Source organism: Oryctolagus cuniculus, chromosome 8 (genome assembly GCF_051225735.1).
Source record: "Oryctolagus cuniculus isolate XC-2025 breed Fujian yellow rabbit chromosome 8, ASM5122573v1, whole genome shotgun sequence".
NCBI lineage: Eukaryota > Metazoa > Chordata > Mammalia > Lagomorpha > Leporidae > Oryctolagus > Oryctolagus cuniculus.
The window spans coordinates 75263126-75290683 of record NC_142874.1 but is presented as its reverse complement, the minus strand read 5'-3'; the positions used below and the strand labels follow the sequence as shown (position 1 = coordinate 75290683).

Here is a 27558-nt window from a genome sequence, read left to right as displayed (position 1 = left end):
CACAGTGCCAGCCCCTGCAAATATTAATTTAAATATTCTCTTTTTAATATGGACCTATTGCTTCATAATTCATTAGGGTGATGTGCTTACAGTTATATTAACTACAGTATAAAATAAATCTTTAGATGACATACTTTTTCATAATCACAGAGGTATTTTGTTCATGTGATAGAATCCAAAAACTGCATTATCAGTTGAAGAGGAGTTTATGTTAATAGACTGTGAACAAAATAATGGATGTAACACAATCTAAGAAGGATGCTTCCCACCAAAGAATTTCAGGTATCTTTGATGGAACACAGGAAGTTAAATGTGTATTACTCTGATTTACAAAAGTCCTTAATATGTTCTGAAGCAATTAAATCATTGAGACCAATACAGGTGTTAATCCACCCACAGCATGGAGACAAAAATAACTGTCTTCTTTGAACATCTTCCTTCTAATTTTCAATGGAGCAACATAAATAGCAATGGGCTTGGGGCTGGCACTGTGGTGCACCAGGTTAAAGCCATGGCCTGAAGCGCTGGCATCCCATATGGGCACTGGTTCTAGTCCTGGCTGCCCCTCTTCCTATCTAGCTCTTTCTATGGCCTGGGAACAGTAGAAGATGGCCCAAGTCTTTGGGCCCCTGCACCCACATGGGAGACCTGGAAGAAGCTCCTGGCATCTGGCTTCCTAGCTCCAGCCATTGTAACCATTTGGGGAATAAACCAGCAGATAGAAGATCTCTCTGTCTCTCTCTCTCTCTCCCTCTCTTTTCTCCCTCTTGCTCTCTCTGTGTCTCCACCTCTCTCTGTAACTCTGTCTTTCAAACAAATAAAAAAAACTTTTAAAAAATAGCAGTAGACTTGGAATAGAAAGAATTTGGTCACGATGACATACATAGACTTACATTCAAGAAGAGAAATAATAAAACCTACCACAAGGAAGTTAGAAACAGGCCTGAGAGCTCGCTTAAATGGACAGCACGTCAATATGGTGTGCAGCATATACTCCTTCAGAGTTGGATGAGAAGAGTAATAAAAGAATGCTGACTGCTGCTCTTTCTGAAGCTAAATTCACAGCATCCAGACCGAATTCGCACCTTGGCGCCCCACCGTCTGTGTGCAAAGCTTATAAAACATTAGGAAATTTGCCTCACCAGGAAGCAATTCCAATTTTTAGCCAATCTGGCATGCTGAACTTGGAGCAGCATTCTTAGGGTGTTTTTATACTCAGGGTTGAATTTTTTTATAGCAGCGATGGAAGGTAAATGACATAGAGTACCATCAGTCCTCTTCTGTTTGGCCCCAACATGCTCCGGGCACAGTGGAGGCACAGAGAGGAGGGCATTTGGGAGATTCTGCTGGTTGAATTACATAGACGCAACTAAGACAAATCATTACTGTATTTAGCCAAATAGACACTTCTGAACACTTCAGACCATTTTTAACCAGAGTGCTTTTTGCGATCAACCATTTCAGCAACAGTTAATCCTAGAATTGCAGACACAGTGAGGAGATAGCATTTTCCTAAATCAGCATCATGCCAGACACAGATTTTGGTACCTTTTCATCTTTTTCAGTGAATGTCCCACCATTTCCTGATTTCTTGTTGATGGCTTGGGCTACACCAACAACCTGGTATAAGGAAAGAAAAGTGACAAGTTTTTCCTTGACTGAATTATTAATATAAATTCATGAAATTATATTTATATAAGTTATGTCACAATGTTTTAAAATAACATTAAGCTACAAAACACAAAGCACAGCATTGAATTATACTAAATAAAAACCGCTCATCAGGTGGACAAGTCCTATATCTCTTACTACATTTTTTATCCCCAACACTCCTAAGAATTTCAAGGTTTTTATCTTCCTGAGGTTCAAACTACATTGGATTCTGTGATGTTACCCTACATTGTGAGTAAATTTATGAAATTATTGGCAACCACATTTTAAGTGAATATTTTCCACAGATTTTGAGAATAAGGAATATATTTCTATTATATTTCAAATAGACCTATATAATACAAGGCACATTCTATATTAGCTCTAAATACATTTCAAGAGGGCTAAAAGTTCTTTCACTGGAAATGAAACAGGACCCAGCAGCCAACCACAGGAGGAATGCAAGAGGATCAGGAAGGCGAAGAAGAATTTTTAAAGTAGGGAGGTAGTCCAGCTTCATTTTCACATATTTTGGAGAAAAGAAAAATCAAAACAGAAGTTAACAGGCTGAGCCTTATTTCAAATAGATCAGAAGGTTTCTGAAAGATAAAGTAGACCTTAAGATGACTGAGCTACACTCTGTGAATACACTTTAACTTTCTACAAAAAATTTAATAAGACTTTAAGAATCCTCTCATTCAAAGAGTATTTCACTTACTTGCTTAGTTCCAATTTCAGTTTATGTCCTTATTCCTAGAAAGAACTTCAACTAACTTACTTTTGTCTTCTCTTTATTGATTGTAAATTCTACTCTTTCCTTCCTTCAAGGTAGTATCTGTGAAATAAAATATTATCTCCTAAATGGTTATATTTTAGGAATATGCAGTCCCTGGTTTTGTGTGGAAGGTTCATCCTCACTTCTCACCTCATTCTAGGTGCTCAGCTTTAATGAACTGATATAAACCCCACCTCTAGAAGAAGGAGAAATACATCTTGTCTGATATTGTTTCTGCTCTTTTTTTTTTTTTTTTTTTTGACAGGCAGAGTTAGACAGTGAGAGAGAGAGAGAGAGAGACAGAGACAGAGACAGAGACAGAGAGAAAGGTTTTCCTTCCATTGGTTCACTCCCCAAATGGCTGCTATGGCCGGTGCGCTGCATTGACCCGAAGCCAGGAGCCAGGTGCTACCTCTTGGTCTCCCATGCGGGTGCAGGGCCCAAGCACTTGGGCCATCCTCCACTGCATTCCCGGGGCCACAGCAGAGAGCTGGCCTGGAAGAGGGGCAACTGAGACAGAATCCGGCGCCCCAACCGGGACTAGAACCTGGGGTGCCGGCGCCGCAGGCAGAGAATTAGCCTAGTGAGCCACGGCGCCAGCCTTCTGCTCTTTTCAACACGTTTCCTTTCTCCATCAGAGAGAGAGAGACAGAAAGGGAGAAAGAGGGAGAAAGAGAGAGGGGATGTTGACAACAATAAATTAAATTGTACAATTATCCTAAGCTTTATATCTTGTGAAGATTTACTTATTTGAAAATATGAGATAGATGACAGCTAGCTAGCTAGCTAAAGAGACATCTTCCATCCTCTGGTTCATTGCCCTAGTGGCCACAATAGTTAGGGATGAGGGATGAAGCAAGCCAAAACCAGGAGCCTAGAGGTCTACTTGGGTCTCCCATGTGGGTTGTAGGGACCCAAGTACCTGGGCCTTATTATTACACATAGTTCAGCTCTTATTTTTTTGTTCTTTTACATTCTTCAGTTCTTCAAAATAGCTGATAGACTTCTACATATTTTAGCCTCAATGACTAAATGCCTAGGAAAGCTTCTGCTTTAATGCCAAACACGTCTGGACTATAGGCAGGCACGTTTATTTGAAACAAAACTGACGAAAATCACCTAAGGGTATTGGGTCTAATATACAGTAGCAGAGGTCTAACTTATTTTCAATGTTCATTAATTCATTTATTTACTTAGCTAATGCTGAAGTGCCTATATATCAGAGTGTTAAAAACTTTGAAGACTACGCTGAAGGGGCTGAGAATCAACATACTTAGAGCACACTGCCGCAGTGTGTTGAGTTTCTAGGATGCAGATGCCCTTAGACTGCTAGTGTACTGGAGGGGCATCCACTGTGGGGAAGGGGAAAGCTTCTCAGAAAAGATGACATTTGGGGCAGGTGTTGTGGCACCACGGGTAAAGCCAATGCCTATGACACCAGAGCCCGGTGTATGTCCCTGGATTATGGCTCCAATCCTGATCCAGCTCCCTGCTGATGATCTGGCAAAAGCAGTGGAAGATGGTCCAGGTATCTGGGCCCCTGCTACCCACATGGGAGACACAGATAAGGCTCCTGGATTCAGCCATTGTGGCCATCTGGGGAGTGAACCAGTGGATGGAAGATTCTCTCTCTCTTTTTCTCTCTCTCCCTCCCTCCCTCTCTCTAATACTTTCAAAATAAATAAATCCCTTTTCTATAAAAAGGAAATTACTTTTAAATTTCTATTACATTTTAAATAAATGTATATTTTATTTGAAAGGCAAAGAGAGAAAGAGAGAAGGTGGGGAGGGAGGGAGGGAGGAGAGAGAGGGAGAGGGAGAGGGAGAGGGAGAGGGAGAGAGAGAGAGAGAGAGAGAGAGAGAGAGAGAATTTTCCATCTATTAGTTAATTCCCCAAATTCCCACAACAGGTGGCACTGGGCCAGAACAAAGACAGAAGCTGAAACTCAATCTAAGTCTCCCAGGTGAGTGGCAGGGATCTAACTACTTAGGCCATCACCTGTTGCCTCCCGAGTGTACATTAGAAGACTGCTGGATTCTAAAGCAGAGCCAAGACTTGAACCCAGTTACTCAGATACAGGATGCATGTGTCCCAAGTGGTATCTTAACTGCTACACCAAACACTTGCCCTAATAAATGGCCTTATACAATAAAGATTTAAATTCTAAATCCCCAGAAACTGAGTTTAAACCAGATATAGAGACTTAATGCAAAATTTTCCTGATAATTACATGGTATGAAAAGTATATGCTGATACTCTATTTGTACTTGAGGCTGTGTGAAATAATGTACACGGCAAGAAAGTAAAGAAAAAGCTCTGCTCACTCAAAAATATAATGCAGGGGTGGATGTTTCACCGAGTAGTCAGGCTGTCAGGTAGGACATCCATGCCCCATTGCTCTTTAAAAATATAACAGCTTTAAAAATTACCTGAGAGGTAGAGAGACTGAGAGAGAGCGGGGAAGCTCCCAGCTGCTGGCTTACTCCCCAAATGCCCATGATAGTTGAGACTGGACTCACGCTAGAAGCAGGAACTCAACCCAGGTCTCCCAAGAGGGTGGCAGGGACCCAACTACTTGAACCATCACCACTAACTTCAGTGTCTGCAAACAGCAGGAAGACAGTCAGCAGCCAGAGCCAGGCATCAAATCTACGTACTCTGATATAGGCTATGGGAGCCTTAACTGGCATCTTAACCACTGGGCAAAGCACCTGTCCCTGCCAGCTGCTTTTAAAATGTCCAATAATCAAACTATTAATATTATATTTTATTCCATCATTATATTACCATAAATTGACAGTGAGAGAATAGTTTCTTTCCAAGTCTTAAAAGAAAAATAAAATTGGCTGCAAAATGTGTTTTTCTAAAATCGAGACTTGTAAAAATGCTATTATTTAGATTAGTTCATTGTAGTCCCTTAAAAATGAGGTCAAAGTCAGCATGTGCCAATTAGCTCACTGTAGTCCATGGCTGCTGGCTGGAGCTACCCTTGACCTAGTCAATAATCTGTATGTGGAGTGACTGAATGATGGTTTGGGACTGTAGGGGAGAGATTAAAGGGAAGACAATGTAAAATAGTTTATGCTTGGGTCAGGGAGCATCAGTCCTTACTGGAAAGGCAGAATTAAAACACAGCCTGCTCCCAGTGGATGTGCAGGCTCTCCCACGGAAGTACAAGAACACTTAAAAGCAGCTTCTTCAGTAGACAGGGGGATGGTCCCCAGAGCTCTCCCTTTATTAAAATCTGAATAACAGTTGCAGCTTAGTTCTTATCTGCATGTTTTATACTGTGGATTATTTATATATATATATAAATATATATTATATATAAATATATATATAAGGATTTTATATATACATAAAAGCATTATTCCTAACTCTAGACTAAAAATTTTCTCCGTGGTTAAAAGGACAGTGTCCCTGAAACCATACTGATTATATGCCATTGGTCAGTTTTCACCCCAACACAGCTGTGTTCATGCAGTTTAATAACTATTTTTAATTTCTAAAATTTTTGATTTTTTTAAACCTGCCTATTCTTTCTTCTCCTTTTAGATGCTAGTTTCTATTCTCCTTTTTCAAAAAATTCTTTTTGTTAATTTTGACTGTAAGGTCCTCCTTAGCAGGATCTGTTTCCTATGGGACTGCCATGTTCACTGATTCATGAAGTGTCCAGAGCCTGTGTTTCTGTTTTTCACTGCACTGAAGGTGGGAACTTGAATCCCTTCCTGTGTGTGCCACAGGCTTGTGTCCTCACGGTCTACAAAAGACTCTTCTTTCTCTCATTGCTGTAGGCAGAAGGCAAGCATCCTTGTTGCTTCTCCCAGCTGCCAGTAGAGTTGTGCTAGGTGCATGGTCATGGAAGGAACTTCACAAATGTAGGTTTTCTGTGGGCACCAACTTCATCTCATGGACTACAGGCATTACCCTCACACATCTACCACACTACACAGAACCTTGGGCCTCCATGGACCTAGATGACTTTTGGTCATTCACTTTTCTCACCTTAGATTCTCCTCTGTTTCCAGGACATATAGTTTTCCCTTTCTTGAGCTCGTTTGTATGTTTTAAAAACTGGTTTTGGTGGAATTGTATCTGACTCCTGTTTGGGGTGGGGAATATTCTGCATTATTCAGTCTATAGAAGTCTAGTTCAAGGGGTTCAAAACATACTTTGTATCCCTTGAACACCAGATATTTCCTATTTAGTCTTTTTCCCCTAATATTAAGGAAAAGTGTTTCCATTAGGCAACTTCATGGAAAGAGGACTTCCAAGAACAATTATTTTTATCCTTTCTGGTAACTGCTTATTGAACTCACTGTTGATTCTATAGACTTTGACAGTACAGATTAGTTCATTAAGGGATGATTAACTGAATATAACTGCTATAAAAAACAAAGCAACCAAACAGATTTGAAGAAATGGTGCAGGTGTTTGAAGATGGAGGAAGGGGCCATGAGCCAAGAGATGCAGGTAGCCTATGGGAGCTAGAACAGGCAAGAGAATGGATTCCTCTCTGAAGACTCCTCCTTGGAACACAGCACCACTACACTTTGATTTTGGCCCTAAGAACTATTTTGGATTGTGACCTCCAAAGTTATAAGATGATACCTTTGTGTTTTAAGTCACTAAATTTCTGGAAGATTTTTAATAGCAGCAATAAAAAAATCCTTCATTAAATTATTATTACTACATTCTTCCATTCCTTCTCCTCAACTTGTATCTTCTGTTTCACCAAATAAATCTTTACTTTCTTTGAAGGCTCTGGTATCTCTTTCCCAGTTGTCTTGTCTTTAGTCCATCTTAGACACTTAAGTCATTTATCCTCTTAGGATACTGTTTTGTATACCATAGGTCACCTCATTTCTCAATAATTTTTAATGGATAGGCCAGTGCCGTGGCTCACTTGGCTAACCCTCTGCCTGTGGTGCTGGTACCCGGGGTTCTAGTCCTGGTTGGGGGTTCTAGTCCTGGTTGGGGCACCGGATTCTGTCCCAGTTGCTCTTCTTCCAGTTCAGTTCATCAGTTTTGTTTCAAATAAATGTGCCTGCCTATAGTCCAGATGAATTTGGTATTAAAGCAGAAGTTTCCTAGGCATTTAGCCACTGAAGTTAAAATATGTAGAGGGGCCTGCACCGTGGCTCACTTGGTTAATCCTCCACCTGCGGCACCGGCATCCCATATGGGCACCAGGTTCTAGTCACGGTTGCCCCTCTTCCAGTCCAGCTCTCTGCTGTGGCCCGGGAAGGCAGTGGAGGATGGCCCAAGTGCTTGGGACCTGCACCCGCACGGGAGAACAGGAGAAGCACCTGGCTCCTGGCTTCGGATCAGTGCAGCGCACCAGCCATTGTGGCCATTTGGGGGGTGAACCAACAGAAGGAAGACCTTTCTCTCTGTCTCTCTCTCTCACTTTCTAACTCTGCCTGTCAAAAAAAATTTTTTAATGGATAAAAATTAAAGACTGCCAAACATTCCATACCATCAATTTAAACTAAATCACTGACATGAATTAGAATGCTGCAATTTCCTTTCTTCATATCATTCCTGGAAATATTACTTCTACCTTCTCTACTGAAGCTGAGGCTCTATAAAGCTTTCCCTTCAAACCTACTCCTCGGGAACGTCCTGTGACAGCTGTGTATGCCATACATCTGACAGTGAGATAGATATCCTCCTTTTGAATCTCGTTTTATCTATTCACACCTTGAATTTCCAATTAGATCCTTTTTTTAGGACATGACTTATATCTTATCCCTTACAGATCATCAATACTTTGCATTGTTCTAAATGCACTCAATGCTTCAGAGATATCTGATGTTGATGATAATGGGAGAATCGTTAAAAAGGATAAAAATATTTAGAGTGATATACTTATTGGATAACAGGTATTCAGTATAAATTATATATGCCCATTTTTCTCTACTCTTTGGCTTGATAGCAGGAGATCCACCTATATCTGAGAACTTTTTAAGGCAATGAGAAGTTTCCTTCCTTAACAAGCCTTTAATTATTTGGTTAATAAGTTTCAACTTACAACCTAGAAAGATTTTGGAGACAGGGAAAAGAAAGCATGATGTTATTAAGTTTTTAAGTAAAAATATAGGAAAATCACAGAGAATAAAATGGCAAACATCCCTGTCTCTGTAACCTGGAGCGGTGGTAGTGTGGGCCTTGTTAAAACAGTTTCTGAGCCCCACCTCCAGAGTTTCAGATCAGCAGACCTAGGTAGGGGCCTGAGAATCTGTGCTGCTAAAAGTTCTCAGATGATGCCATGTGACATTGGGTCAGTGACAAAAGACAGTTTGATAATCACTGATATATGAAATTACTAATTGTTAATATCTGGTGATGTTTTCCTCATTACTATTACTATAAAATTAACATAAAATTAAATCGAACTGTCTCTTCCCAGTCTCAATCTTTTTCCTCCCATCCCTTTCCCAACAATCCATCTTGTTCATTATACTCTCTTAATACATAAACTTATAAGTAAGACATAGTATGTTTGCCTTTCAAAATTAAATTAAATTAAATTAAATTACATCATATGCATCAGCAGCCTGTCGATCTATTTAATGTTATTTATTCCAATATATTTAGGTCTGATTCATTCAATGTTCATACAACATTGCAAGGATATTTGGGTTGTTTGCGACATTTTTGCTTCTACAAATGATCAATAGTGAACATTTCTGCATGTGTCTCCTTATGCACATAGGCAAGCGCTTCTCTAGTTACAGTTCAAAGGGATTACAGAAATATATACTTTTACTTGCAATGCATAAGAGTTTTTGTTAACTTGACATCCTCATCAGCCCCAGTATTATCAGGTTTTTTTTTTTTTTGTATGTTTGCCAACCTGATGGTCACAAAAGTAGATCTCATTGTTGTTTCTATCATCATTTTGCTGATTACTAGAGATACTGAACACCTTCGTTTTTTTAAAATTGGCTGTATCGGTTTCTTCTTTGTGTCGCCCACGTGTGCCTTTACTAACTTTGACCTTCCCAGTTGTTCAGATAGGCTGCTGGGCTTTTATTGCTGACATTCCTTTGAGTGATCTGTAAGACCGATTTATCTAGTTGTGATCCCTTTCCTTCATCTGCTTGTACAAATGCTGCTGCACCTATGATTTATCTCCAAAGACTGTTTATGGATCTCCCAGGGTTGGGGGCTAAGACACGGATGAGTCCAGGGGAATGGTGACTTAGTTTACTCTCCAAGCCTTGGCTGCAGGCAGCCACGCAGGTGAGAAGCTTCTGAGAAGTTACAAGATAGAAAAAGCAGTGCTCTGAAGATAACTAGCATCAGAAATGCAAAAAGTCTTCAAAAAGTTTGTGGAAAATGGAATTAAAAGACAATGGGAAGTTTCCACGAGCTTTATGCAGCCCCCTCATACATAATCAATGCCATAGCTAACACAGTTAAGGATGTTAACATAGTCCTATCATAGTTAATACAACTTTTCCCAGCCAAACACAGATTTGTGATGATAAAAGAAGGTAGGATCTGCATGTGATAGGCATTTTGTGCCTGTTCATTCATGTGGTCCTTGCTACAGCCCTGGAGGGACCTGTCCTTATTTCCACTGTATGGCAGAGGGAGCTGAAGTCCAGAAAAGTCCCATAGTGAATCCCCTGTGCTGTTCTGAACTCCCATGACCCAGGGCAAAGTAGAACCAGCACCTGCATGAGATACAGGTTGCTAAGGACTGTTCTTTTAAACTAAAAGAATCACAAGAACCAACTATACCATGGCTTAGTCTTCAGATTCCATAAGTATGCTTGTCTTGTTAATGCATGTTTTCATCAAAGGAAAAGGAGCAACTTCAGAATTATAACTTTAAGAAACAAAAACAAATCCAGTGTGGCTGTGCCAGGTTTTTTCTTTGATGTGGATGATAAATCTTGTGAAAGTTTTTATGCCAAAATCATTTATCCAACAGGAAAAAATGCTGATATATCTAGAAATAATTCAGCCCCCAAAATAGGCAGATAATTCAAGAAAATGCAAAATTAACTTACAGTGATTGCTATGAGAACAGTGCTAGCAATGGGTGGTGGGGAATGACTGGGTTGTTAATGTACACAGATACATATACACTTGTCAGAACTCATCAAATTGTACAATAAGATCTGAGTTCTGTGTATTTCACTGTATGTACGTTGTAAGTCTGCTATTTAAAAAAACTGCACGAGTTTGTGATCGCTGAAGGTCTGTGAATGAGGAGGCCCACAGAGTTCCCAGCTGTCTGGGTCATGGTGAAGCAGGCTGAGTTTCTCTGATCCTTTGCTCTGTGCCACTTGGCAGAATGGATGCTCCCCAGATGGGGCCAGAGCAAGGCCAGCCTCTGGGGGGCAGTAGATATCCTGTCTCTGGACACTCAACCTGAGATTGAGTTCCTTGCACTGTTCCTCAACAGTGGAGAAAAGGGCTGGTAAAGATCATCACTTCTCAAAGTGTCAATTTCACTCCTATAGATTACCTTTTAGGTACTCTATTAGTTACCACAGATTGGGAAGGACATATGGTATGTATCTTTTTGGGACTGGCTTATTTCCCAAAGTCTAATGGTTTCCAGTTGCATCCAGGGGGATGCTGGGCATAATTTTTTTTTTTTTTTTTTTTTTTTTTTTTTTTTTTTTTTGGACAGGCAGAGTGGACAGTGAGAGAGAGAGACAGAGAGAAAGGTCTTCCTTTTGCCGTTGGTTCACCCTCCAATGGCCGCTGCAGCCGGGCACCACGCTGATCCGAAGCCAGGAGCCTGGTGCTTCTCCTGGTCTCCCATGTGGGTGCAGGGCCCAAGAACCTGGGCTATCCTTCACTGCACTCCCAGGCCACAGCAGAGAGCTGGACTAGAAGAGGGGCAACCGGGAAAGAATCCAGCGCCCTGACCGGGACTAGAACCCAGTGTGCCGGTGCCGCAGGTGGAGGATTAGCTTAGTGAGCCATGGTGCTGGCCATAATTTTTGATCTTAGTGTTTGTACTCATACCTTTGCATACACATACACACACACACACACAAAATCCCTCATCCTTGCCAAATACTAAACTCCAACTCCCTACCACACTAGCTTTTAAGCAATGAGGTAAGTTCTTCAACCTAGAACCACAGGACCCTATTCCTTTGTATTAGACCATTCTGTCCCCCTTGGGATACAGAAGTTCAGCCCTGAGACAGAAAAGCACATAGCCAATGCAAGTAAAGTCTCCTTATATGCCCTTTCAAAACAGCCGGAGACACAAAGGTTACATAGCAGAAAACAGCCTGCTGTCTTTCCCAGGGCAGGATCTGTGCTGTGTTTACTGTTGTTGAACTTTCCATTCTCCCATTTGTCTGCCCTTGCAACATCCTCAAAAGGAGGAAATGGACATTTTCTGAACACCCATTAGGTGAAGAGCTCTGCAGTGGGAACTGCCACATTCTTTGTCTCATGAGGACTTTCAAAACCACCCTGTGTGTTTGGACTTCAGACAGATGCCTAATGCACAGAGAGGCAAAGAAAGTTGCTCAGGGAATCACTGCTCTTGAGTCAGCATTTAAGGCCAAGTCACTTCTATTACAAAGTCTGAGCTCTTTCACAGGCTGTCTCTCTGCTCTAATTAACAATGTGTATATCATACAAACTGTACTTTGTATCAGAATAATTCCTCCACTGCTGGTACCCACCTTTTTACATGATATTACCTAAAATGACATCAGAGCCTTGGATTTACTTCATAACTAAGATTTATTTTAAGGGTGGTGTTCTGCCTGCCACCGGGTACTGGCCTGCAAAAGAACAGGCATACCCTGGATAATGTTGGATTTGGACTCTGTTACATCAAGATCAAGTTTGTTCCAGCATTGCTTGCACTCACAATAAGGTCATGTCTTGATAGCCTGGTAAAGTGCTGTGCTAATAAAGCTTCCTTATAATTACAGGGTGAGGGAGTGTGCCCATGATACATACCTCGTACAAACAGAAGAGAAATAGCACAGTGAAAGTGTCAAAAGTCACTTTTCACACATTAAAACATTGAAGAGGTAGAATCTCATGTAAAAAAATTGGTATCAAAAGGGCTGAGAGAATACCACCTTTCTTATACTCAAACTGAAGATTCAGACATTGATAATGCAATTCTGCTCATCCAACTAACCACATTGTTAGCTACAGAAGGCTGGATATCCCTATTATTGTGTGTGTATGTGTGCATATAATTTGTTTATACTCAAGTCCTTCACATAGAGGAAATATCTTATCATGTCCTCACAGCCCAAGTAATTTTCCAAGTATATTTCCTCCAAATAGAAGATGAGCCTGAAAAGCTAATAACATCCAAAAGCTGAGATGTAAACCTCTGTCTCACCAGCAAAACTCCTAGCTGTAGGTGTTACCAGCAGAAAACACATATCCTGCTCCACATAGCTGTGCCACATATTATACAATAAAATTGCTAATGGTATTTGGGACCATTGTACTCAACTCTATATTTTACCAGATGAATATTATTCCAGTCCATAAATTGTATTTTCAAAATGAAATTGTCTGTGGGTGGCTTTTAAGGAACTACCACTAATAAAGGTGGAGAAAGGCAACTGCTCTGTGTTGAAGAGAAGTTCAGCTTCAGAATTTGAAGATGTGGGGTTGGCACTGCTGTGTAGCAGTAAAGCCACTGTAGCACTGGCAAGCCATAGGGGTGCCAGTTGCATCCCTGCTGCTCCTCTTCCAATCCAGCTCCCTGCTAATGCACATGGGAAAGTAGTGGAGGATGGCCCATTTCCTTGGGCCCCTGCACCCATGTGGGAGACCTGCATGAAGCTCCTGGCTCCTGGCTTCTGCCTGGCCCAGTCCCGGCTGTTGTAGCCATGGGCGGGGGGGAGGTGAACCAGTGGATGGAAGACCTTTCTCTCTTTCTCTCTGCCTCTCCTTTTCTCTAACTCTGACATACAAATAAATAATAAATCTTAAAAAAAAAACAACAACAAAGGAATTCAATGATATGGGTCTGAATTCCAGCTCTACTACTTAAATGAGAGGTGACATTGGGCAATTTCCTTAACTGGACCAAGCCCACATTTCCTCCCCTAAAATGGGGATGATAATATCAATAAACAAGTTATTATGCATCTCTAAGTCTCAGAATGAAGATCACAGCAGTACTGCTATTTATCACAGAGCTTTGGCTAAATTTCTACTCACGATCCTTTCACTTGTCAACCAGTTTTGGTTACCACACTTCAAGATGGTAAACAAACACCCTTGAGAAAAGAATCACACTACAAATTCTCAGGCGAACCAGATTCCTGCTTAAACGTCACCTCCTTCATGAAACATTCTTATCTGACATCACTCTCGGGCAGCTTTCAGTCGACTGGAAAGAGACAGATGGTAAACAACCCAGGCAGCCAATATGTAGTATGTCAAGTGGTGACTATATGCTTAAGTTTGACGGAGAAGGCCGGCGCCGCGGCTCACTAGGCTAATCCTCCGCCTTGCGGTGCTGGCACACCGGGTTCTAGTCCCGGTTGGGGCGCTGGATTCTGTCCCGGTTGCCCCTCTTCCAGGCCAGCTCTCTGCTGTGGCCAGGGAGTGCAGTGGAGGATGGCCCAAGTGCTTGGGCCCTGCACCCCATGGGAGACCAGGAGAAGTACCTGGCTCCTGCCATCGGATCAGCACGGTGCGCCAGCCGCAGTGCACTGGCTGCGGCAGCCATTGGAGGGTGAACCAACGGCAAAGGAAGACCTTTCTCTCTGTCTCTCTCTCTCTCACTGTCCACTCTGTCTGTCAAAAAAAAAAAAAAAAAGTTTGACGGAGAAAGCAGAGTAGCAAAGAAAGGCAATGGCTGGTATTCAGTAGGGACGGTCAAAGCAGGTCTTACTGAGGCGTTCTCTGAGTGAAAACTCAAGGTAGGTGAGGGAGTGGGCCATTTGGGGCAAGAGACTTCCAGATGGTGGAAACAGCAGGTGCACACCTGGGCAGGATATGTTCAAAGAGAGATTAGAAGGAAATGTGAATGGCAAACAGGGACAGGACAACTCTTTCAAAGAGTTTTACTCTGATGGTCAAGAAATGAAGGGACATGTGTGGTCCGGTAGGTCTTTTGTTTTAAAGATGAGAGAAATAGCAGCGTATATGTCTACTGATGAACAGACTGACTAGAGTGGGAAACCGTGATAATTCTGGACATAGAGGGGAGACCTGCCCTGCTGTGTCTTTGAGTAGGAGCCGAGATAAGATCTGGTGCACAAACAGGAGGCTGAGCTTTACTTGGTTCACAGCTTACCCCTAAAAGCAAAAAGGAAACAGGGACTCAAATGCAGGACCTGGGGAAGCAAATAGGGAAAATTCTTCCAATGACTTCACCTTGCACTGAAGGGTGGCAGTGTACAGTTTAGAGGGGAGAGCAGAAAGTAATTAGCTGTCAAACAGCAGATGCAAAAAATAAATAAATAAATAAATAAATAGCTAATTGTCTTTGTCCCCCAAGAACAAGCCTCCCTGCTCTGTTTTGTTTTAGGGAATATCACAAGCCTAACCCCACTCCCATCCTTCTAACCCTATCTCAAAACCTATAAAGTATTTTAGATTTAGATTTATTGCAACAAACTAACCAGCTTTCCTGCCTCTAGACAAAGTAGTCTAACTGTGAAAGAACATAGAAATTACTAAGTTATCAATTTCTATCCCCTGTCAAATTCTGTGGCTGCGGGTTAGATGTTACACAAGGAAAATGTTAAGATTTAATGCCATCGCCACACAGATATTCAAATAATAGCACGTGCTTCCTGGCTTTAAAAAAAAGAAAAATACCCAGCACCTCCTTTGCATGTGCTTGGTGCTTCAGGATCTGCCCCCACCCCACCTGTATGGCCTCATTTCCAGGCACTTCTGGCCTTCCAGTTTATACTCAAGCAAACACTGTCACAAAGTAATAGACACACTCCCTCCGTTCTTGCTCCATGAACAGAGGTTTAACACCATGGTACAGAAAGACACAATAAAGACTCACCAACCAGCATCCCCTGTGTGTAGTTAAGTGGCAAAATACCTCTATTACATGCAAACAGTCACCTCAAATGTTGCGCACGGCATTGGTGGCAAAACATTTTAAGTTTTTAATAGCTCAATCATTTGCCACCCTATAAAGAAACAGGTACCTTCCTCTTTTTCTCCTCAGTCTTCCTCTTTTGATTCTCTACTTCTTCTCTACCCTTTGACTCAAGCCAATCTTTTTCTGTTTGTTTTAAAGATTTATTGTACCTTTATTTGAAATGCAGAGTTACAGAGGGAGAAAGGGAGGGGAGGGGGAGGAAGAGGGAGGAGGGAGACGGAGGAGAGAGAGGGATATGGAGAGGGAGGAGGGACAAGGGAGGAGGACGGAGGGAGGAAAAGGGAGGAGGGAGAGGGAGAGGGAGAGGGAAATGGACCCATCAACTATCCACTGGTTCACTCCCCAAATGGCTAAAATGGCCAGGACTAGGCCAGGTTTAAGCCTGGAACTCCATATGGGTCTTCCACATGGGTAGCAGGGGCCTAAGTAAATTAGCAGGGGGCTGAATTGGAAGTGGAACACCTAGGACTTGAAGAAGCATTCCTATGTGATGCCTGTGTCTCAGGCACAGGCTGCACCATAAAATCCAGTCCTGAACAGCAATTCACTCCCTTTTGATAAACCCAGTCTGATTGTTCATATTTTTAGTACACAAAAGATTGAAAATAAATGACTGGTGAATATTATTTTAATTAACAAGTAGAGCTCCTCTTGTATCACCTGGTAGGTTTTTGATGAAAGAGAATAATAAATATGGATCAATCTTACATATAATAAATAATAACAACCCATCAGTACCACCTCTGGTGGGTTTAAACAATCTCCACAAATTCTTTGATCCCACTCTCTTTAAGAGGTGGAGTTTCTGTTCCCATCCCTGAGTCTGGGCAGAACTCAGTGCCTTGATTCTACAGAACAGAATATGCAAGATGCATAGTGGTTCTGCAAACCAGGCCATTCTTTCTCCTGCAAAGTACACTGTGGAGAAATTAACTGCCATGGTGTTCTGTTGCAAGGATACCAAGCAACTTACAGAGAGGCCTGCATGACAAGGGACTAAGGTCTCCTGTTCACAGCCTTTTGGGAAGCGGATGTTGAAGCACTAGTCAGGCAGTCTTGGCCCACAGCTTGACTGTAGCCACCTGCAGCTCAGAAAAGTCCCTCCAGGATTCCTGAACACCAGAACAGTGAGATAAGGAATGTGTGCTCAAAACCACTAAGGGTAGTGAAATTTGTTATGCTGGACGAGATAGCCAATATAGTACTCATGATCAGGAGACAATTCGTATTAAATAAAGAGGTCTGCAATTCTAAATCCAGGTCATTCTCCTTTTTCTTCCCTCACTACTATGAAGGAACACAAATTTTTTAAAAGTTTTTTAAGATCATCATCTCCTGTCCTTTTATTCAAATTCAGCCTAGAATATTAATTTCTACTCAGTGGTTGAAGGGAAGAAAGTAGGGATTTTTGGATGTGGTTTTGTAAGAAGAAATATAATATTTAAGAGTTTATAAAGCATTCTGCCTATAATCTTTTCTCTTAATAGAGAAATACAGATGTTTGCACATCCATCTAGTGAGACCAGCGTTTTCATTGGTGACTACTTTAACTGGAAGAATGCACAAAAATGTGCCTATAAGGGTTGGCACTGTGGTGTAGCAGGTAAAGCCACAGCCTGTGATGCTGACATCCCATAGGGCACTGATTCGTGTCCCAGCTGCTCCACTTCCCATCCAGCTCCCTGGTAATATGCCTGGGAAAGCATCGGAAGATGGCCCAAATACTTGGATTCCTGCATGCACATGGGTGACCCAGAGGAAGCTGTGGGGTCCTGGCCTCAGCTTGGCCCAGCTCTGGCTGTTGCAGACATTTGGGGAGTGAACTAGCAGATGGATGATCTCTTTCTCTGACTCTCCCTCTCTCTCTCTCTCTGACTCTGTGACTTTCAAGTAAATGAAGAGTAAATCTTTTTTAAAAAGTGCATATCATTTGCTAGTCCAAATCCATCCAAGGATCTAATTGTGTGATACTGGGTCACACATTATACAAGAAAATTGTCCATGCTTATCTGCATCTGGTTTCAGGCCTATAATAATCATTAGTCATGGACCAAGCAAAACTCCCCCAAATGAAAATTAGGAATGATCTGTTAAGCTAGAAGTTTAATGCATTCCAACAAGTGTTGAATGATTATCCTGAGAGGACCAATGAAAACAAACCTATTGAATAAAACACAGCAGCCCTCTGTGTGAATCAAACTTTCTGAGCATTAAACTTAAGATACGATTTGGGTTCAGAGAGCCCAGGATTCACTTAATTTTCAGTCTCAAACTTTTACGCGCGCTTTCTTCTTCTCTTGGATCAGTAATGTTGACTCAGGGATTTACTATTAGCACTGTGTTTTCCATTTTCTGCTCTTAAATATTTTTTCCTTAGGAAAGTAGTTAATGTCTTCTTTGTAAAATGCACTTGTTCATTCCTTAAAGGGCAATGTGGAAAAGAAGAAAGAAAGGATCATCACCATTACAACACCAAGTCCAGAACAAACAGAAACTTTGTGGAGAGCTTCTGTTTTGTTTCTAAAATAAAGCTACAGGAAAGAATACTGCCAAGGAATAAAGACAATTAACAATTTATAAGTTTTTAAAAACACATTACTAGCCAATTCTTTAAGACTAAAATAGACCTAGATCCAGTGGCAGAGTTTGTTATTAAACTCTACTTTTTAAAAATCATATTTCATTTATTTTGACTTAGAATTAAGCCCTACGCATAAAACTGTAGTGTTTATTTGTTTCCAGGTTTACTTGTCCACTTTCAGAATGCCACATTAGTACTATGAGCATGTGATCACAGGCAAGGGTCTCCTCTGTATCCATCGTCCACGGAGACCAAGCATCTGTCACCACAGCATTCACCTGCTTCTCTCCTTTAGGCCAGGGATCAGCACAGTACGGAGTTGTCATCCCTCCTCAGTAGTTTTTCTATCTACCCAATCCACAGTCTATCCTTGAAATTATGCATTAAATATCAGACCTACTTAACAGTTGTTACATTGTATAGATCCAGAATTTTGGGGATACAAGTTCTACCTTTCCAAATTGAAAAAATTTAAAAGCAAGTATCTTCTTTGCCTAGATAGTGCACTACAAATGAGGGTACTTCAGAGAGTTTGTGGGGGAAGGGAACTAAAAGATACGTTGCAGCAGGCATTTGGTGCAGTGGATGGGGTGTCATTTGGGACACCCACATCCCATACTGGGGTGTGACTGGGTTTGAGACCTGGCTCTGCTTCTGATTCCAGCTTCCTGCTAATGCACACCCTAGGAGGAAGCAGGTGATGGCTCAAGTAGCTGGGCTTATGTCACCCACCTGGAAGACCCAGACTGAGTTCCAGGCTCCTGGCTTCTTCCTGGCCCCGCCCTGGCTGTTGTGGGCATTTGGGGAGTGGACCAGTGGATAAAAGATCTGTTTTTCTCTGCCTCTCAAATAAATAAAATATAAATTAAAAATTTTAATTTTGTGAAAAATTCTTGAAATCCATGAACAGTTTTTTTTATAATACTCACTTTCCATGAACTTTTTTGAAGTACTTTCATATTGCAATGGTATAATAATTACTTTTATTTTTTTTTAAAGATTTATTTTATCTATTTGAAAGACAGAGTTACAGAGAGAGGCAGAGACAGAGAAAGAGGTCTTCTATCTGCTGGTCCACTCCCCAGATGGCCACAATGGCCAGAGCTGAGCCGATCCAAAGCCAGGAGCCAGGAGCTTCTCCTGGGTCTCCCACGTGGGTGCAGGGGCCCAAGGACTTGGGCCATCCTCCACCACTCTCCCAAGCCACAGCAGAGAGCCGGATAGGAAGAAGAGCAGCCGGGACCAGAATCGGTGCCCACGTGGGACGCCGGCGCCCCAGGCCAGGGCCCCAACCCACTGTGCCACAGCGCCAGCCCCTCAATAATTACTTTTCAAAACAAGATTGTTTAGGGAAAATAAGGGAGTATTTTTAAAATGAGCAGATATAAAGTCTAAATTCTAGGAAACATACTTTTGTGTATTGCAGTTGGACATACACATCTGATTATATTCATACTTTATTTGGTGATTTTCAGCAGACTGATTCATCAATGTATTTATGTAGTAAACTTTAGTTGGTTTTTTTTGAGTTTTTTTTATTAGAAAAGATATAGATGATTAGACATTTCTCTAAAATGCTCCTTTATCACACAGTAAAGAACATGTCATAAATTCTCTGTTGTAACTGTCTTGTTTGCACCAAGAGATTGCCAGGCCCGTCAACTATGATAAAATAAAATCAAGTTGATAAAATAGAAAGAGAGGAAAAAACAGCTCGGATTCCATATTGAATTTCTGCTTAATAAGTGGAGCTGACATTCAGCTGTGGTGTTTCAGCCTAGCCTGAAGAATATTATTGAACATAATCTCCCACTCGGATCAATAAGAAATTTCCACAGAGTTTGTATTATTTCATAATGTCCTGCCTTCTAGCCTCGCTCCTCCTTCCTGAATGATATACAAAGAAAAAGTCAGCAGGCCCAGAGCAACAAACAGGGCTCTGAGTAAGAGTTAATATCTGGGGTCAGTTACACTGGTGCAGCTCCTATAAATAAAGAACACTGGTCTCCACCGTGTCATAACGAGCGATACTTCAAGGGAGACCGGGATTTCAGAAATAGGTCAGCTGAGCCAGAGGGAAGAGTTGCATTGCCCTGTATTTCATTATCAAACAATAAAGAATTTCTGTCTGATTATAGATATAACTAATGCAAATGACAGAACTAAGAACTGGTCCAAGTGCCCCCATGTGAATAATCCAGAATTAAGTCTGAAAGAAATTTCACAGCAGTCCTAAAAATCCACATACTCGCTGAAGTGTTTTTTTTTTTTTTTTATTATGCTTCATGTGCATATCCTAGTTCTTCTCTGGAGCACGCTGGCCCAGATTAATATAAAACACGCTCCTGTAACTCTTTTATCCCTGCTAGAAAGTCCTCATGGATTCCTGTTAAGGGACTGCAGAGGATGTGCCTATGATTCTCTCTCTCTCTCCTTCCCTCCCTCCCTCTCTCTCTCTCTCTGTGTGTGTGTGTGTGTGTGTGTGTGTTTTAAAAGGAGTCTGCATGCAGAGCACTTTGAACACTAACATGGACGGCCATAGGAACACAGCCTGGTCTCCTGCTGCAGCTCGCCAGCCCTGCTTCTGCCCGGAGCCACATTAAACAATCAGCATGGCTCCCACCCCCACCCCACCAAAATCAACAGTAATTTAGATGTTCACTGCAGTGTCTCAAGAAAACACCATTTGGGAGGGAAGTAGAGCACCCTCAGTATCCACAGCATAATATTAAAAAAAAAAAACAAAAACCCTCTTTCCCATTTAACGCCCTTGTGGTCAGACTGGATTCAAATCTCAGTTTTACCTGCGTGAGACTCTAAGTTCCCAAAATGCTGCCAAAGTGTTTCCTCCTCTGCTAAATGGAACTCAGATGATGACCACTTCCTATGACTACTGTGATGATGCCATGAATTAGAATTTTCCAGGTCCTTAGAATAATTTCTCCAGGATCTGCGCAATACGCATCACACACCTCAGTCATCGCCAGCACAGGGACAGTTATTTCAGGGTCCTTTCCGGAGTGCCGCCCCCTACTCCTCCACCGTTGTTCCATCTGCAGCCAGGCCTGGCTCGCTTCTCTCCCCTTGCTGCTTTCCCTTTTCCTCATTCATTTTCTCCAGCATAGTTTCATGCTGGCTCCAGCCAGCAGCTCTCTCTGACCTTTCCAAAATAAATTGTTTTAGCTTCCTCAGGCTTCTCCAGTTTTGTTTTTTTGTTTTGTTTCCACTTTGCCCAGTGACCCCATTCTCTTAGAAGGAAGCAGGGAGAAGGGGAGATTGCAAAAAACCTCGCCTCTAATTTCTGTCAAAGCGTACTGTTCCAGAAGTTTTGGGATATCTGTGGTCCTACTTTTAACAAAGCACTGCTGTATCTATTTCACTTAAGATTGAAACATTGGCTGGCGCCACGGCTCACTAGGCTAATCCTCCGCCTTGCGGCACCGGCACACCCGGTTCTAGTCCCGGTCGGGGCGCTGGATTCTGTCCCGGTTGCCCCTCTTCCAGGCCAGCTCTCTGCTATGGCCAGGGAGTGCAGTGGAGGATGGCCCAAGTGCTTGGGCCCTGCAACCCATGGGAGACCAGGAGAAGTACCTGGCTCCTGCCATCGGATCATCGCGGTGCGCTGGCCACAGTGGCCATTGGAGGGTGAACCAACGGCAAAGGAAGACCTTTCTCTCTGTCTCTCTCTCTCACTGTCCACTCTGTCAAAAAAAAAAAAAATTGAAACATTAATGAAAAGAAGCTCGAATGGGCAGGCATGTGGTGTGGTGGGTAAAGCTACTGCCTGTGACAGTTCCCGTCCTGGCTACTCCACTTTCGATCCAGCTCCCTGCTAATGGCCTGGGAAAGCAGCAGAGGATGGCCCAAGTGCGTGGGTCCCTACCAGGCACGTGGGAAATCTGGAAGGAGCTCCTGGTTTTGGACCAGACCAGGTCTGGCTGTTGTGGTCATCAGGGGAGTGAACCAACAGATGGAAAATCTCTCTTTGTCTCTCCCTCTCTCTTTGTCTCTCTGTAACTCTGCCTTTCAAATAAATAAATAAATCTAAAAAAAAAAAAGAAAGTTCTGAACATTTTTAAGTGGTTGGAATATTTCACCAGAAGAAAAGGCAAAAAGCTTTGCTATTTTAGTGAGTTTTCATTTTCTTTGGGAATTTTCTGGTCCGTGTTATAGTATTCAACATTCAACTGCTCCATTGAAACAGCTTTCCAGAGCTGGTACGTATGCCTTTAAAAAGTGGTGTCCTTAAAAGGTAGCAGAGTATTTTGGAAACAATCAATGAACAGTAATTTAACAATCACAGTTTTTTGTAGGCTCTTTGGTAATTAGATGGAATGGGTGTTGGTTACTCACTACCATTAGACTTACACAAAGAGAAGACACCAAGTTCACTTTGCAACATTCATGAGAAAAAAAAAACAGCAAAAAATTTTTCTTTTAAGCTTAAAGTTCGCTGCAGGGTAATAAATAGATAAATGGAAATAGTTAAGTCAGGAGCAGTGCGTGTTATCTAGTCCCAGCTGGCTAATTATTACATGGCTAATGACTTTTTCATACGACTCTTACTCTCTGCCTTTCTTAAAAGCTGTTAGCTTGGTGTCTCTTTTTAAACAACACGAATCAAAGCTCATCATTCACATCCAGTATGCCCCTTGTAGCACATTTAATCTTCCTAAGAACTTTTTGAGGCAGGTCCTCTTATTAACTCCATTTGGTAGATGAGGAAATCGAAGTTCAAAGGCATTAACCAGTTCCATCCTGCTTAGTCATCAAGGAGGTGGTGAAGATGGGGTTCAAGCTCACAGCAAGCAATCTTAACAATTATTCCCAAAACCTTCACTGTAACTCTGCTGTCTGGTTTCAGCTATTTCATGGGAGACAAAGAGAAGCTGTCTGTGCAAACAAAAGCAAATACTGCCATGAGTTTGTTTACATAGCTGTAAATTCAAAGATAATTCTGGAAGTGGTATATTGCATCATGTTAGTGGCCTTGGTGCGTGGTCAGCCAAATTACACTTTTATGCGCAACAGCCATACTGACAGTGTATTCGTTCTTCAATAGCTGCTCTTCATTTCTTGTGTCTGACGAACGTTATCAGAGGACATAATTTTGAACTGGGCAGTGCGAATCTGAGAAAAGAGGGAGCAGGAGGGAAGAGGATAGAGAGTGGGCTGGGTCAGCAAGATGTTTAAAAAGCTGTGTTTTGGGAACCCTCTCTGAGTAAAGTCTCCAGTGAAGTTACTAAAGGTTTTTAATCTCACAAAATGCGAATATTTCTAGAAACCAGTGAAGAGCCCAGGATGCACATCAAGTAAAGCAGAGACAGCAGGAAAGGGCCTAGGAGCACCACGAGAGATGCGAGAGAAGCTTGGGCACCTGAGAGAAACCCGAGGAAGAGCCTTGAGCCACTGGGGACCTGGGCTGAGCTTGCTTATACCAGATCTGTGAGTGAGGAGTGGGCCCCATGCTGAGAGTGGGGTTGCACATTCATGTAGACTAACTCAAACAGTTCCCTACAGGTACTACTAGAATGCAAACCACTGCTACACCACATGTTGCCAAGGACACGAAGCAACTGGAACTCTCCTAGGTTGCTGGTAATTATGCATTAAGGGGCCAGTACCGTGACAAAGCAAGGTAAACTCGCATTATGCTGAGTGAAATAAGCCAGTCCCAAAGGGACAAATACCACATGTTCCCCCTGATCGGTGACAACTAACTGAGCACCAAAAAGGAAACCTGTTAAAGTGAAATGAACACTATGAGAAATGGTGACTTGATCAGCCCTCGCTCTGACTGTTGATGAACAACTTAATATGTTACCCCTCTTAGTATTTTTTTTTTGTTTGTTCTACTTAATATTTTTGGTTGAATACTGTAATCAATATACAATTCTTCTTAAGTGCTGAAACTTAACTGAAAAGTGATCACTGTTAAATATAAGAGTGGGAATGAGAGGGAAGAGATGTGCAATTCGGGACATGCTCAAGTTGACTTACCTCAAACGGTAGAGTTAGAAACATACCAGGGGATTCCAATTCAATCCCATCTCACAATCCCATCAATGCCATCTCACTAGTCCCAGTGATCAATTTCTGTTCACAATTGATCATAATGATAGGACTAAGAACCAAAGGGATCATTTAAACAAGAATAGTGTCTGCAAATACTAGCTGATAGAATCAAAAAGGGAGAGAATGATCCAACATGGGAAGTGAGATACACAGCAGACCCATAGAATGGCAGATGTCCTAAACAGCACTCTGGCCTCAGAATCAGCCCTTAAGGCATGCGGATCTGGCTGAAAAGCCCATGAGAGTATTTCAGGCATGGAAAGCCAAGACACTCTGGGGGAAAAAAAAAAAAAAACCTAAATGAAAGATCCCTGCGAGTGAGATCCCAGTGGAAAGAACTGGTCATTAAAGAGGGAGGTACCTTTCTCTGAAGGGAGGAGAGAACTTCCACTTTGACCATGGCCTTTTCTAAATAAGATCAGAGTCAGTGAACTCAGGGGGCTTCCATAGCCTTGGCAGCTCATGACAAGAGCCTAGGGTGATTACTGATGCCATAAACAAGAGTGTCAATTTGTTAAGTCAACAACAGGAGTCACTGTGCACCTACTCCTCATGTAGGATCTCTGTCCTTAGTGTGCTGTACATTGAGATTTAATGCTACAACTAGTACTCAAACAGTATTTTTCACTTTATGTTTCTGTGTGGGAGCAAACTGTTGAAATCTTTACTTAATGTATGCTAAACTGATCTTCTGTATATAAAGAGAATCGAAAATGAATCTTGATGTGAATGGAAGGGGAGAGGGAGTGGGAAAGGGGAGGGTTGCGGGTGGGAGGGACGTTATGGGGGGGGGGGGAAGCCATTGTAATCCATAAGCTGTACTTTGGAAATTTATATTCATTAAATAAAAGTTTTTTAAAAAAAGAATTACTTGGGGAGCTTTTAAAATATATTAGTATCCAGATCCTGTCTTTAGAGATTCTGATCTAACTGGTGTTATGGTCTACGGCCATACCACTCTGAACGCGCCCGATCTCATCTAAATGGTGTTATGATTAATTTTCAGCTCGCCTATGGTTTGGATATGGACTAAGCGTCCCCATAGGGCCCTCTGTGATTGGAAGCTTGGTGTTTAAGTCACAGGGGATGCGCTCTTGGAAAGCAGTACTTGGGCAATGCCCTTGGTGGCCCGCCCAAGAGGACTGTTTTAAAAGGAACAAGTCCAGCGTCACCCTGCTTTCTCTGCTTCCTGGCTTGTCATGGGACCCTTCTATACATGCTTTGCCATTCATCAGCTGCCGTTTATTATGAGGTCCTGAGTAGAACTGAGTGGATGCAGGCACCAGCTCTTGAACCCCCAAGATTATGATCTAAATAAACTTCTTTATAAAGTTAACTGCCTCAGGTATTTCACCCTGTTAGCACAAAGCTGACTTATAAAGTTAACTGCCTCAGGTATTTCACCCTGTTAGCACAAAGCTGACTAACGCACTTGGGTTAAGCAATAATTAGTCAGCTGGAGAAACGTTATTTCTGAATGTGTCTGTGAGGGTGTTTCTGGAAGAGAATAGCATTTAAAGTGGTAGCATGAGAGGGTCACTCTCAGGAGAGTGGGTAGACATTTTATTCAATCTACTGAGGGCCTGGATAGAACAAAAAGGCAAAGAAAGAATAAATTTACTATCTGTTCTGGAGCTGAGGCTTTTACTTGCTCCTGTCCACAAGCATCAGCACTCCAGCTTCTCAGCCTTTGGAGTCTGGGACTAACACTAGCAGCTTCCCCCAGGTTTCCTGGCCTTAGGATTCAGAGTGATCACCCCATTGGCATTCCTGGATCTCCAACTTAAAGGCAGAAGATCATGGAACTCATTAGTTTCCGTAATTGCAAGAGCAGTTCCAATAATAAATCCCCTCTTATATGATTGTACTCCAAAAGGCTTAAGGAAAATGGAATTAAAAGATAAGTTTATTTTGGTGCAAAATTTTTTGAAATCCACACATAAAAGTGGTCTTCAAAAAGTTCATGGAGGGGCGGGCACTGTGGTATAGCAGGTAAAGCTGCCACCTGCAGTGCCAGCATCCCATATGGGCACCAGTTCAAGTCCCTGCTGTTCTACTTCTGATCCAGCTCCCTGCTATGGCCTGGGAAAGCAGCAGAAGATGGCCCAGGTCTTTGTGCCCTGTACCAGTGTAGGAGACCTAGTAGAAGCTCCTGGCTCCTGGCTTTGGATTGGCCTAGCTCTGGCCATTATGGCCATTTGGGGAGTAAACCAGTGGATGGAAGACCGACCTCCCTCCCCCTCTCCCCCCCCCCCTCTCTGCCTCTGCCTCTCTGTACTCTGCCCTTCAAATAAATAAATAAATCTTTTTTAAAAAGTTCATGGAAATGTCTATTAATGCAAAAACTACACCCAGCTTTCAAAATCTTTTGTACTAAAATTTATTTTCCACAAACTTTAAAAATTACTTATTTTAGTTATTGGAGAGGCAGAGAGAGAGAGAGAGAGAAAGAGAGAGAGAAAAGCATGCTCCTTTTTGCTGGTTAACTCTTCAAATGCTTATAATAGCTGGGGCTGGGCCAATCTAAAGCCAGGAACCGGGAACTCAATCCAGGTCTCCCATGTGCGTGGTAGGGACTCAAGCATGTGTGAGCCATCACCTGCTACCTTCCCAGGATGTGAATTAGCAGGAAGCTAAAATCCCAAGTGAAGCCAGGATTTGAACCCAGGTACTCTGATAGGCGAAGCAGGCATTCCAAGCAACATCATAACCTCTAGGCCAAACACCTATCCTTCCACAAACTTTTGGGACACTTGTATAGCTATATATATCCTACTAATTCTGTTTCTCTGGAGAACCCTGACTGATAGAATTTGTAATCTTGTAGAATTTTCCAGTTAATTGTAACGCAGAGCCAATATTCAGAATGTGCAATTGAAACATAAAGTTTAATTGATAATGAGTTAACTTTTTTCAAATAACTGTAAAATGAAGATAGAACTCAGTGCCAACAGAATCCCAATCTTCTAGGTAAAATATAGGCCAACATGTTATCATTTGGTAGTTATAATTTCATACTGAAATTAAACAATTGGAATTCGCCACAATTTCCATCTCTTCAAGACCTCAATTTAAATCCAAATAAATCAGCTAGTGACTACTGAAAGTAGATGACCACTTATGAAATGAGTATGATTCAGACACTTTGGATATAATGTGGAATAAATTAATTTTGAATCACAGACATAATCACATATTTTCAGAAAGCAAAAGGCCTCTAGGGAAAGAGGGGGGTATGATATGACATGTATAGGACTTTTTAAAAGGCCACAGTAAAGCTGGTCAAGGTTCAAGCCCATAACCAAAGGCCATATAAGAAACATCAATGAGAACGTTTACATAATTCACAGCTACCTTGTCACCATAGTATTATTTCATAT

The 27558-nt window shown here is 41.9% G+C and overlaps 1 protein-coding gene across 7 annotated transcripts in view; it reads right to left on the bottom strand.

The window, feature by feature from the left end:
- PDE5A (phosphodiesterase 5A) overlaps positions 1 to 27558 on the bottom strand; it is a 159266-nt gene that overhangs the window by 97781 nt on the left and 33927 nt on the right. For all 7 annotated transcript variants that reach the window (XM_002717227.6, XM_008267901.5, XM_008267898.5 and 4 more), the window contains exon 4: positions 1549 to 1620. In XM_002717227.6, coding sequence (XP_002717273.1) covers positions 1549 to 1620 — 72 coding nt within the window. The remainder of the gene's footprint in view (positions 1 to 1548; positions 1621 to 27558) is intronic.